The sequence below is a fragment of the Ochotona curzoniae genome, unplaced genomic scaffold (genome assembly GCF_017591425.1).
Source record: "Ochotona curzoniae isolate NIBS_2020 unplaced genomic scaffold, NIBS_Ocur_1.0 scaffold_4701, whole genome shotgun sequence".
Taxonomy (NCBI): domain Eukaryota; kingdom Metazoa; phylum Chordata; class Mammalia; order Lagomorpha; family Ochotonidae; genus Ochotona; species Ochotona curzoniae.
In genome coordinates this window covers 14,136,787-14,148,594 of record NW_024467122.1, presented here as the reverse complement: position 1 = coordinate 14,148,594, position 11,808 = coordinate 14,136,787, and the positions used below count along the sequence as shown (strand labels likewise).

General features: G+C 47.9%; 1 protein-coding gene across 1 annotated transcript in view; it reads left to right on the top strand.

The window, feature by feature from the left end:
• The first annotated feature begins 322 nt into the window (after positions 1–322).
• The window catches only part of KIAA0586 (KIAA0586 ortholog), a 104,327-nt gene continuing 92,841 nt past the window's right edge, over positions 323–11,808 (top strand). Inside the window, exons 1-4 of the mRNA XM_040968630.1 lie at positions 323–873; positions 1,688–1,758; positions 3,433–3,580; positions 4,625–4,691. Of these exons, the coding sequence (XP_040824564.1) occupies positions 717–873; positions 1,688–1,758; positions 3,433–3,580; positions 4,625–4,691 (443 nt within the window). The 5' untranslated portion in view covers positions 323–716. The remainder of the gene's footprint in view (positions 874–1,687; positions 1,759–3,432; positions 3,581–4,624; positions 4,692–11,808) is intronic.

Below are 11,808 nucleotides of genomic sequence, written 5' to 3'. Positions count from 1 at the left end.
CAGCAGCATCATCAACAACAACAAAAAAAACCTGAAAAGTAAAAGCTTCTCAGCCCGTCCAGACCGTTCCAATCGGGAGTTGGTTTCCACCCGGACAGCGAGGGAGCGCACAGGAGAGTTTTGGTTGGAGTGTTTTATTGGCGCGCATGCGTGCCACGCCTCCGGGGGGTGGGGTGACCGGACAGTGGGTGGGCAGCCCGGGCTCTCCTCGGGGGTGACCGGGCAGTGGGTGGGCAGCCAGGGTCTTCTCAGGAGTGACCAGGGAGGGAGTGTTTGGGCAGCCCGGGCTCTCCTCGGGGGTGACCGGGCAGTGGGTGGGCAGCCAGGGTCTTCTCAGGAGTGACCAGGGAGGGAGTGTTTGGGCAGCCCGGGCTCTCCTCGGGGGTGACCAGGGAGGGAGTGGGTGGGCAGCCTCGGGGCGGCGCCAGACCTGGGCATTCTTTCCTATTCGTTGCCATGGTGCTTTCATCAAAAGGAAGGAGTGGGTAAACACGACCTCGGGGTCGTTTCAAATCCAAGGTTAGATGCCCAAGTTTAAATTTCCAGCGTTGAGGATATGTAGTCTTCTTTGTAGACTTCGCTTTTCACCGTGAGTTTCGAAAGCTTTGGACATTGACGCGTTCTTTAGCACCTGTTGCACCTGCTGCGTTCTGAAAGAGGCGGACGTGGTGCGTTAGCGGAGGGCAGCCGTGGGACTAGCACTGCTATCCAGCCAGATGAAGGGCTCCGAGTTGAGCCCGGAAAAGAAGAAACCGGCCCGGAGGCCAGCGAGGGGACTCGGCGAGGCGGGGAATGGCCGGGCCCTGCCTAGGGGTGCGGCGCCCCGACGGCTCCCGGGCAGAAGCGGGACCAGCTGCAGCGGACCGGCCCCGGGTATGTGAGCCCCGGGACCGCGGCTTCCTGGGCACTTGGCGTGGCTGTGCAGCTCACGTCCTGAACACCCTTTTCTTTCTGTGTTGGAAATATGAATATATTAACTAAACCGACAAGAACGCCTTTACAATACTGCTTTTTAAAAATGTTTATTTGTTTTTATTGGAAAGGCACATTTACAGAGAGACAGAGATCTTTCAAAGTCTGGTTCACTGCCCACATGGCCACAACAGCCACAGCTGAGCTGATCTGAAGTCAGGAGCCAGAAGCTTCTTCCAGATCTCCCATGCAGGTGCAGGGTCCCAAGGCTTTGGGCCGTCCTCCACTGCTTTCCCAGGCCACAAGCAGGGAGCTGGATGGAAAGTGGAAAAGCTGGGTTTAGAACCGGCGCCCATATAAGATGCTGCACTTAAAGGTGAAGGGTTAGCCATTGAGCTATCACATTGCCCTGTGCTGTTTTATTTAAACACAGCAGTGAGACTGAGATGGATCTTCTGTTAAATCAGGCTTTTACATCAAATACAAATTTTATTCCTGGCAAGTGATTCCATTTGTGCTTTATCCACACTCAACATTGCACTAACACACTTTAGAGCAGTTGAACTTAACCTCACTTGATTGTCAAGATCGACCTTCTTTTCCCTGTTGTGTGTTGTGAAAGCCTTCACTTGGAATTCCTTAAATCCATTTGTTGTGCTTGTAAAGTGCCTTCTAGTTCGGATCTGACGTTAACATGGAGTTTATAGTTCTTGATTCCTGCCTACCAGATTCTGAGGCTGAGGTTTTTACTAGACTTGCTTGCTTTTTTCTGTAGGTCCATCGGATTTCACGTGTGCTAGAAATCAGCAGCAGGCTGCAATGGAGAATCCCAGCGAGTCGGCCACCGTAAGCTCAAGGCTCCGTGATTACGTTCCTAACGAATGTCCAGCAGCAGACAGCATGCTTCTGTCATGTTTGATTCGTAGCCTACTCTTTACGTATTTTAGTACTACCTAGCAAGAGAAATATTTTATATGTAAATGTGGCTTATTTAGTATCTGAGATATTAAACAAAGACATTTTTCTTTTTTATTCACCTGAAAGAGAGAGAGAGAGAGGGAGAGAGAGAGAGAGAGAGAGAGAGATCTTCCATCTGGTGTTTTGCTCCTGAAGTGGACATTGAGTATCATTACCTTGCTGTATTTGTATGCATGTCATTGACAAGAATAATTTTTTTCCTGATATCTAAAAAAAAAAAAAAAGCTTTTATTTTTTAGGAATTTATTTTAAAGGCAGAGTTACAAAGCAGGAGAGCAAGCAAGAGTCAAAGACAGTGTGAGAAGCTCGCGTCTGCTGGGTCACTCCCCAGGTGGCTGCTGCAGCTGCGGCTGGCCCCGCGGAAGCCAGGAGCTTCTTTTGTCTCCAGCGTGGGCCGTCCTCTAATGTGCTTCCTGAGGCACATCAGCAGGACTATAGATGGGAAATGGAGCAGGCAGGTATCAAGCCGGCATCGTAGGGGTAGTTCACCTGCCATGCCCCAGTGCCAGCCTACCCTACCATGTTTGGTAATATAAGCAACTATGTGGTAAATGTTCTGGCACATATTCCAGAATTAATATTATAATTAACTTCTAGATGTATAATTGTTAGAATATGCACAGGTTTTAAAATGTTTCTAAATTTCCTTTTCAACTTCATTTCTCCCATCTTAATTAGTAAGTCTGCACAGAAAAATGACATTTAGTTTTATTGTGTGTTGATTAGTCATAAAGGCTATTGGAAAAGAATTACATTCTTACTAGTTAGCAGGAGACATTCTACTGTACTGTATTGTTAATTTTTTAAAATTTGGCTTTTTTTAAAGAAACAACATCTATGATCAAGAGATAGCCTGGATCAGTTACCTTTATGAAAATTTTTTTTCTGTTTCTTTTTCTGATGTAGTAGACAATAAAGATGTGCTTTAAGGCAATGTTACAGTCATGGTGTTGGGGCGGCGCTGTGGCCTAGCAGGTGAAGCCGCAGTGTGCAGCTTCAGCATCCTGTTCGTTTCCTGGCTCATCCACTTGTGACCCAGCTTCCTGCTAGTCAGAAAGCAGCCGCGGATGACCCGAGGGTCTGGGTCCCTGCAGATGCATGAGAGACCCCAAGGAAGCTCCTGGCTCCTGGCTTCAGGCTAGTCCAGCTCTGACCATTGCGGCCATTTGGGGAGTGAACTAGTGGATGGAAGAACTCGGTTTCTCCTCTTCCCCCACAACTCTGCCTTTTAAATACAGTAAATGTTTTGAAGAGCCACAGTGTTGTCACACTGAGTAGAATCTTAGCGCTGTAGCCCAGGATTGCACGTGTAAGCAGAGAGCCGCCGGGAGGTGCCACCTGCCTAGACTCCTGTGCGCTCAGTGACACTGACTGCTGAGATGAATTTGTGATGGGCTGTGGGTGTCTGTCCTGCTGCTCCCTTCAGTTCCTAGCAAGTCAGCATTTCCTGCTTAACTGACAGAGTGAGCTCCTACCTGCTCTGCTAGAAATGCCGGGTCAGTGTTGGAGTCAGACTCGGAGTGCGTTTCCTCCTCCATCCAGCTGTCCGCCAGCACGGAGCACGTGGGACGTCATCGCCAAGCTGATCCAACCTCTCACCCTGCCTTGCCCGTCCCGGAGGATCTCCCTGCAGGTGTGGCAGCACGAAGGTTGTCTTTGGATGATGTGGAAGAGGGCAGCATGCAGAAAGGTGAAGGAATATAACTGATGTATTTTTTTTAGTGTGATAATATTTACATTATATAAATACCATTTTAAAAACGTAAACGTCTGTGTCGTTGATCACATGCACTTTGTCAGGCAGCCACCATCACCTTGCCAGAAATTTTTCTTTTCCCTCAAGTGGATTGTGTCTGTTAAATACCCTTTCCTCTTCTTCTTCTTTTTTAATTTATTTCTTTTTATTGGAAAGGCAGGCTTACAGAAAGAAGGAGAGGCAGAGAAACATCATCCATCTGCTGTTTGATCCAGCAGGTGGAGGACCGGCCAGTTGAGCCATCATGCCGTTTTTAACTTCATTTCCATTTTTAACTTTTCCTCCCCAAATCAGACTGTTAATAAAACATGTAAACAGATATTTTGTTTTTACTAAGTTTACACCTGCTTATAAATTCTAAATTCAAGTTTTCACTGCTCTTTGATAAGGTACCAGATCAAACATGTTTTTCCAAAGATTTCATTTAATGACAAGTTGTAAAGCACTTTTAGTTTATAAACTAAGCAGTTTCTAGAGTTTGTTGTCAGTTTCTCAGTTTTTTCCTAGAGTTTAGAGTTGTAACCACGATATTACTATTTAGCAACTTAATTTGTTCCTGGCTTTTTTGTTGTTGGGAAATCCTGTTGTTTTCATTTATTTATTCATTTGTATTGGAAAGCCTGATATACAAAGAGGAGGAGAGACAGGGAGAAAGATCTTCCATCTGATGGTTCACTCCCCAAGCAGCCGCAACAGCTGGAGCTGAGCCAATCCGAAGCCAGGAGCCAGGAGCCAGCTCTTCTGGGTCTCCCATGCGGGTGCAGGGTCCCCAGGCCTCGGGGCGTCCTGGACTGCATTCCCAGGCCATAAGCAGGGAGCCATATGGGATTCCAGCACATGCAAGGCAAGGACTTTAACCACTATGTTATTGCGCTGGGTCCAGGAAATCCTGTTATTAAACGCTTAAAACTTCTTTTAGTTTATTAAGTTATTTTTTGAGTACAAAAAATTAAGTCAATTTTTGTTTTGACTTTGCAGATGACATTTGCATTTCCCAGCATGCCACGGAGCAGAAAGACGCCGTGAGGACAGTTTTAAAGCAAAAGTAAGTTTCACTGAACAGAAAATGGCAGGAAAATGTTTGAGTAAAATAAGCTTCGGTCGTGCTTCAGACAAAGGCAACACTTCCTTTCCCCAGTGTGAAACGGTGTTATCCTCATGCGTCTGCGTGGCTGTGAATTCCTCAATGTGTGTTATAAATCAGTGGGATTGAAAGGGGCTGTTCGAAGCACTGTGGCACATTAGCTTGTAATACCCTGAGGCCCTGTGAAATAGATTCTGCTCCCATCCCGATTTACAACATCGCAGGCAGTAGGTGAGGAAGTGGGTCCGTCAGTGTAAGTTCAGTGTAAGTTGCTGTGCCGGAGTTCAGTCAGGCCCTTTGCCTCTGGGCGCGCTCCCTCCCCACCTGCTCAGGCAGTACCTTAGACCTGGAGTCTGCTGTTGACTGTTGAAGGCTGCTGACGGCCCTGCAGCTTAAGGTCTGAGTGTCTGCGTGTCAGGAGACCAGAGTTTCTCCACCGAACGTTCCTTCTGTCTTAATCTGAAATATCACTGAAATACAGCATGAAGCAAAAAATGTGTGCTCGTCTGGAGGCAGGGCTTGTTGCTGTCGGTGGAACAGAGTGAGGACTTTCCCGGGTGAGACGTGCTCTGGAGCCGGAGGAGCCTGGGGGACATCTGAGAGTGGGAAAGTACTTGCCTGTGAATGTCATTTTATTTTCCATTTTACACAGATTCTGTGGGTTTTTGTTTATTGAAAAGCTTTACTTTAGAATTAAAGTAAGCATTGAGCTGTTGACATAGGATGGTTACTTTTTGCTTGCAGTTATCCGTGACTCACATTATACTCTGGGAAGCCCCGGAAGTATACAAGCATACGACCCGAGTTAGCTGCTTCTCTGATCTGTCAGGATTTTCCTGTTTGGGTTTGTTCAGTCTGTAATTCCTAGTATGTGACATAGTTGGGAGAGACCTCTGCGTGGGAGATTTGATCCCAGGTGTGTTTAACAGTAAAATACAGACGTGTGGGTGTGCTGCTGATGTAATTGGTCCTGTTTTCTGCCCAAACTCTAAGTTGTACATTACTTCTGACTTGGGGGAACAGGAAATTCTCATTACCTTCGCCCCTGAACTGAGGTGTCTGGATTTGTTAGACTGAGAGGGAGAAGTAAGTGGACATGGAGAGGTCATTGTGGACTGCATCCCGTTACGTGCCGACAGCTGATCTTTCTTACTTAGCAGTCATCATTGGACGGCTTTGGTGTAATCTTCAGGCACATGTTGGGACGCTCTGGGTTCAAGGCCTGGCTCTGCTGCTGATTCCAGCTTTCTGCTGCCCCCCAAGGACTTGGGTTCCTTCCACCCGCGTGGGAAACTCAGATGGAGTTCTTAGTTTCTGGCTTCAGCCTGACACAGCCCCAGGTGCCATGGATTCCCTTCCCAGATGGCTGTAAGAGCTAGGGCTGGGTCAGGTGGGAGCCAGGAGCCTGGAGCTGTCCAGGTTTCCTACGTAGGTGTCAAGGGCCTAAGCACATGAGCCACCCTCCCCTGCTTTTCTTTCTTCTTCTTTTTTAAAAAAAATTATTTTTAAAATTTTTATTGCAAAGTCAGATATGCAGAGAGGAGGAGAGGCAGAGAGGAAGATCTTCCGTCCTATGGTTCACGCCCCAAGTGGCTGCAACGGCCGGTGTTGCATCAATCCGAAGCCAGGAGCCAAGAAACCTCCTCTAGGTCTGCCCTGTGGGTGCATGGTCCCAAGGCTTTGGGCCGTCCTTGACTGCTTTCCCAGGCCACAAGCAGGGAGCCGGATGGGAAGCGGGACTGGCTGGATTAGAACCAGTGCTCATATGGGATCCCGGGCATGTTCAAAGCAAAGACTTTAGCTACTAGGCCACTGTGCCAGGCCCCCTCCACTGGTTTTCTAAGTACATTAGCATGGAACTGAGTTGGCAGTGGAGCAGCTGGAATGATGACCTGCCCCTATATGGAATGCTAGCATCACAGGCAGAGGATTACCCCGAGATGTAGTTCTTAAAAGACTCAGTTTGATAGTGATACGGAAAAATAAATTAAAACAGGATTATGCTCTAGTGTAGGAATCCAGTTGCTTACAGTTTTTAGGAATATTTTTGAGAGCTAGAATAAATTGCTCTTGAATGCTTTGGGGAGTGGCCCAGGTGTGGGAATCGTGGACAAGAGTGGACAGATTTGGAAGATGCTTTGGAGATAGAATAGACAGAGCCGTGCATTCATCAAGACAGCTGATCGGAAGGGTCAGAATCCTTAGGGCTTTACTGCCTCGGGCCACTAAGTTATATTCTGGGCATATGCACGATTTAAAGTGTCTGTGAGACAAACAGGTGCAAAAATGCTTAGTAGAAAATGCATGTAAAGATCAAGTTCAGAAAGGAGTCTACGCTGGGAATGTAGATGAGGAAGTGCTCAGCGTGTAGCTGGCTGTAGTCTAAGCTCTTGAGAATCAGATGAGTCCGTGAGAGTGAGTGTGAAAGGCACGTGGTTGTAGGGCTGGGCTGAGCGCCCCACACCTCTGGGGAGATGCAGAGAAAGCAACGGAGCCGCTCAGTTCCATTCCAGAACCTGCCAGGGGCACAGGGCACAGGGGACAAAGGCAAGGGAGGTGGTTTTCCCATAGCTGTGCTGCCGGGCTCAGGAATGCTCACTGAGCTCAACAGGCGACAGTGGCCTTGGTGGCCTTGGTGGCCTTGGTGGCCTTGGTGGCAGCAGCTGCACGTCTGATAGAATTTCCGCAAAGTTAGGAGTAAGGAATAAAGCTCTAAAAAAGACTCAGAGGAAAGAATTGCTTCTGGTCCTGAGGAAAAATGTATGTATTTTCCCAACTTTTTAGTACTTTAAAAAAAAAATAACAGTAACTGTTAACATTTGCTGCAATAGTATTTATTAATAGCTGGGAAAAAACGGGTTAAAAGCCTATAAATAGGCTAATTGTAGCTTTCCAGTGTTATTTCTCTTACACATCTTACTTCAAAAACACTAAGATATATGGAATACCTGAATTATATTTTCTTTATTTTATATAGCTTTATAAACATTTTTATAAAGGTAGAGACTATGTGTGAGAGAGTGCAAGAGCACTGTTACATGCTAGTTCTCTGCAAAGGCCTCCGGGGTCAGGGCCAGGCTGGGCCGAGGCCCCATCTGCCAAGGGGAATCCAGTGAAGGGCCTCGGGGTCAGGGCCAGGCTGGGCCCCAGCTGCCAAGGGAAGGGCCTCCCTCTGGGGTCAGGGCCAGGCTGGGCTGAAGCCCGAGCTGCCAAGGGGAATCCAGATCTCCTGTCTAAGTGTCAGGAGCCTAATGCCTTAAGTCATCGAGTGCTGCCCCCGGGCTGCATGAGCAGCGGGCTGGAATCAGTAGCTGCAGGTGGGAATTGAACCCAGGCTCCCTGATGGGGGATGCAGACATGTGAGTTATTTATTAACCACCAGCTTAGATGCTCGCCTTATTGTAGGTGTGGGTGGTTATATTTGAGAGAGAACCAGAAACACTGGAGAGCTTCTGTCCCCAAATGCCCAAGATGGCTAAGGTGGGGGAGGCAGACTGCGGTCTGCAGTTCAGTCCCCAAGTCTCCCAGCACGCATGTGGAGACCCAGGTACTTGAGCCGTATCCTGCCGTCTCCCAGGCGTGTTACCAGGAAGCTGGAACTGGCAGTGGAGTTGAAAGTTGAATCCGGGCACTACAATATGAGATTATGGGTGTCCCAAGAGCCCCTACCCACTATGCCAAATGGCTGTCCCATATACCGCAGCTGGTTAAGTATACACTGAGCGGCTGCCGTGTCTATTAACCTGTGTTAGTCGCTGTTTGGTATAAAATCAGTATCTTGCTTACAGCCTGGTTGGGGAGGCAGTTACTTATCACGTGGAGAAATGAGTAACTAGAACTGTGAGAGTTCAGAGTGTGCATTTGTATATTGTTAAACTGTTGTATTTAGATATTTAAACTGCAATGGCTGATCATCAAGGCGTGCTTGTGTCATACAGGCCTCCCATGCAGAAGGAGCTCTGAAAGGAGAGATCAAGAGGGAATATTGCAAGGGCAGGTTTATTGAAAAAGATGAGCTTAAAAAAGAGAGAGCATGCAGGAGTTTGACCTGGTGGCCAGGCTTCCGCTTGGGCAGCCTGCACACCGCGTCCGGGTGTCTGGGTGTGTGGGTGTGTGGGTGTGTGGGTGTGCGTCGTGGCTCCACTCCTGCTGCCAGCTTCTGGCTAACGCGGGGCGATGGCCCGAGGTTGTGTTCCTCTAGCCGGCCACAGCCGCTGTGCGCACTTAGGGAATGATAGGAGTCTCTGGCGCTCAGCTTTTCAAGTAACTAAACAACATAATGATATGAAGGAGAGGGACATAGAAGTTAGAGGGAAGGAGGCTGAGGGAATATTGAGTGAAAGTGGCTTGCAGTCGGCAGGCTCTGGCCGACCATGCGTTCTCCGAGAAGAGCAGTGTGGCAGAGGTGGTTTTGTGTAATGGTGGGGAGATTTACAGAAAGCAGGCAGGCCCAGCGCACTGATTCTGTAGAAAGCAAAGGGGAAGTTAGCCCACTCTCCTCTAAGGAACTGTGGAAGACTTACGAATGATGAGAATATGAGAGGATTTCAAAAAATTCATGGAAAATGCAATTAAAAGATAGCATGCATTTATATGACCTTATTGATACCCACTTCTAGTGTCAGAACTTTTTATTTTAGACGTTTGTTTATTTTACTGAAAAGGCAGATTTACAGAGAGAGAAGTAACAAGAGAAGGATCTTCCATCTGCTGGTTCGGTATGAGAAATTTTAAGCCAGTGAAAACTAAAAGAGTTAAGTAGTTGGTGAGAATTGGTGAAGCTTTGTAGTTAAGAGCGACAAATAAGAAAGGAGAAGTGCTAACAGGAGGGAGAGAAAGCTTTGGGCTCTCAGTGGCGATCTGTGCAGGTGGGCTCTGCAGCTGCCATTCCTTCTGTGGCTGTTTTTTAAAATATTGATTTGATTTGATTGTGAAGTCAGATATACAGAGAGGAGAGACAGAGAGGAAGATCTTCTGTCCGATGATTCACTCCCCAAGTGACCGCAACGGCCTGTGCTGTGCCGATCCGAAGCCAGGAGCCAGGAGCTCTTCTGGGTCTCCCACATGGGTGCAGGGTCCCAAGGCTTTGGGCTGTCCTTGAATGTTTTCCCAGGCCACGAGCAAGGAGTTGGATGGGAAATGGGGCTGCCAGGATATGAACAGGTACCCCTATTGGGTCCTGGCGCGTTCAAGGCAAGGACTTTAACCACTATGCTACTGTGCCGGACCTTCTTTCTGTGACTCTTAGCAGGGAAGGCCTGTTAGCTCTGTGGGGCTCAGCCTGGGTGGTTGACCTGAAACGAGCTTCACCTCTGTAATTCCATGACACGTTCATGCAGTTGTGTTGACATAATTGACAAAATTGATGACATAATTGGGTATGGGCAGGTAATCAGAAGGAAAAGTCAAGGAGCCTTAAATTTTAAGAGTGACTGGAAAATGGCAGTGGGGATGGGGAGTCGCAGTGGGGATGGGGAGTCGCAGGGGATGGGGAGTAGCAGTGGGGATGGGGAGTAGCAGGGGATGGGGAGTCGCAGTGGGGATGGGGAGTGGCAGTGGGAATGGGGAGTGGCAGGGGATGGGGAGTGGCAGTGGGGATGGGGAGTGGCAGTGGGGATGGGGAGTGGCAGGGGATGGGGAGTGGCAGTGGGGATGGGGAGTGGCAGTGGGGATGGGGAGTGGCAGTGGGGATGGGGAGTGGCAGGGGATGGGGAGTGGCAGTGGGGATGGGGTAGGGATGAGATCCAGGGGCTGGGAGCGGTTAAGGATGTCTTCTGATTTTGATTAGACTTTTCTGATTTTTTAAAAGATTTATTTATTTATTTATTTATTGGAAAGCTAGATTTACAGAGAGAGAATGAGAGACAGAGAAAGATCTTGCATTCTCTGGTTCACTCCCCAAGTTGCCACAACAGCCAGAGCTGAGCTGAGCTGAGCTGATCTGAAGCCAGGAGCCAGGAGCTTCTTCCCGGTCTCCCATGAGGCTGCAGGGTCCCAAGGTTTTCCCAGATCACAACCAGGAAGCTGGAAGGGAAGTAGAGCATCTGGGACATGAACCAGCAACCATATAGGATCCGGTGGTTGCAAAGTGAGAACTTTAGCCACTATGCTAGCGTACCAGGCCCCAACTTACCTGATTTTGATGTTCAGTTTTTTTTATTAAGATTTATTTATTTATTGGAAAGTCAGATTGATGTTCAGTTTTGTCAGTAGTTTCTCTCATGGTTTTCTTTGAGGACAGACATGGAGTAGAGTTAGTTAGCCTTTTTTCATTTTTGCTCTCTGGTTCAAATCTTGTTACTGATTCTTATAAGTATATTTTACTAGGCTCATTTAAAAAAAAAGATGTATTTATTTACTTGAAAGACTAACTTCTAGAGAGCGAGCCAAGGAGAAAGAGAATCTCCTGTCTACCTGGTTCACTCCCCAAATGACAGCAGCAGGTGGAGCGGCCAGGCTGAAGTCAGGAGGTAGGAGCTTCCCGTTCTCCTGTGGATGCAGGGCCCCAGCACTCGGCTCAGCTTTTGCAACTTTTCCCAGGTGCACTAGCAGAGAGCAGGATGGAAAGTGGAACCCTGGGCCTTGAAGCAGCTCTCCTGCTGCTACAGGTGATGTCTTAACCACTGCACCACAGTTCTGGCATCAGCAAATTTTATTTATTTATTGGTAGCTAAAAAGAAAATCAACATTATTACTTATGGGCCTTGCTAAGTCTTCCCATTGCAAGTGCCAGGATCCCATAGAGCGTGGGGTAGTGTCCCAACCGCTGTTCTTCCCGTCCAGCTCCCTGTTTATGGCCAGGGAAAGCAGCAGAGGATGGTCCAAGTCATGGGACCTTGTACCTTCATGGAAGACCTGGAAGGAACTGCTGGCTCCTGGCTTCGGGGTAGGTCAGCTCTGGCTGTTGCAGCCATTTGAGCAGTAAATCAGCAGACAGAAGATTTTTCTCTCTGTTTCTCTCTCTCTATAAATCTGACCTCCTTTCCAATAAAAATAAAATAAAATCTTTTTTTAAAAACATGCTAATCACGTGCAGGAGTCTGGTGAGATGGTTGACTGTAGCTTACTGAATGTTTGT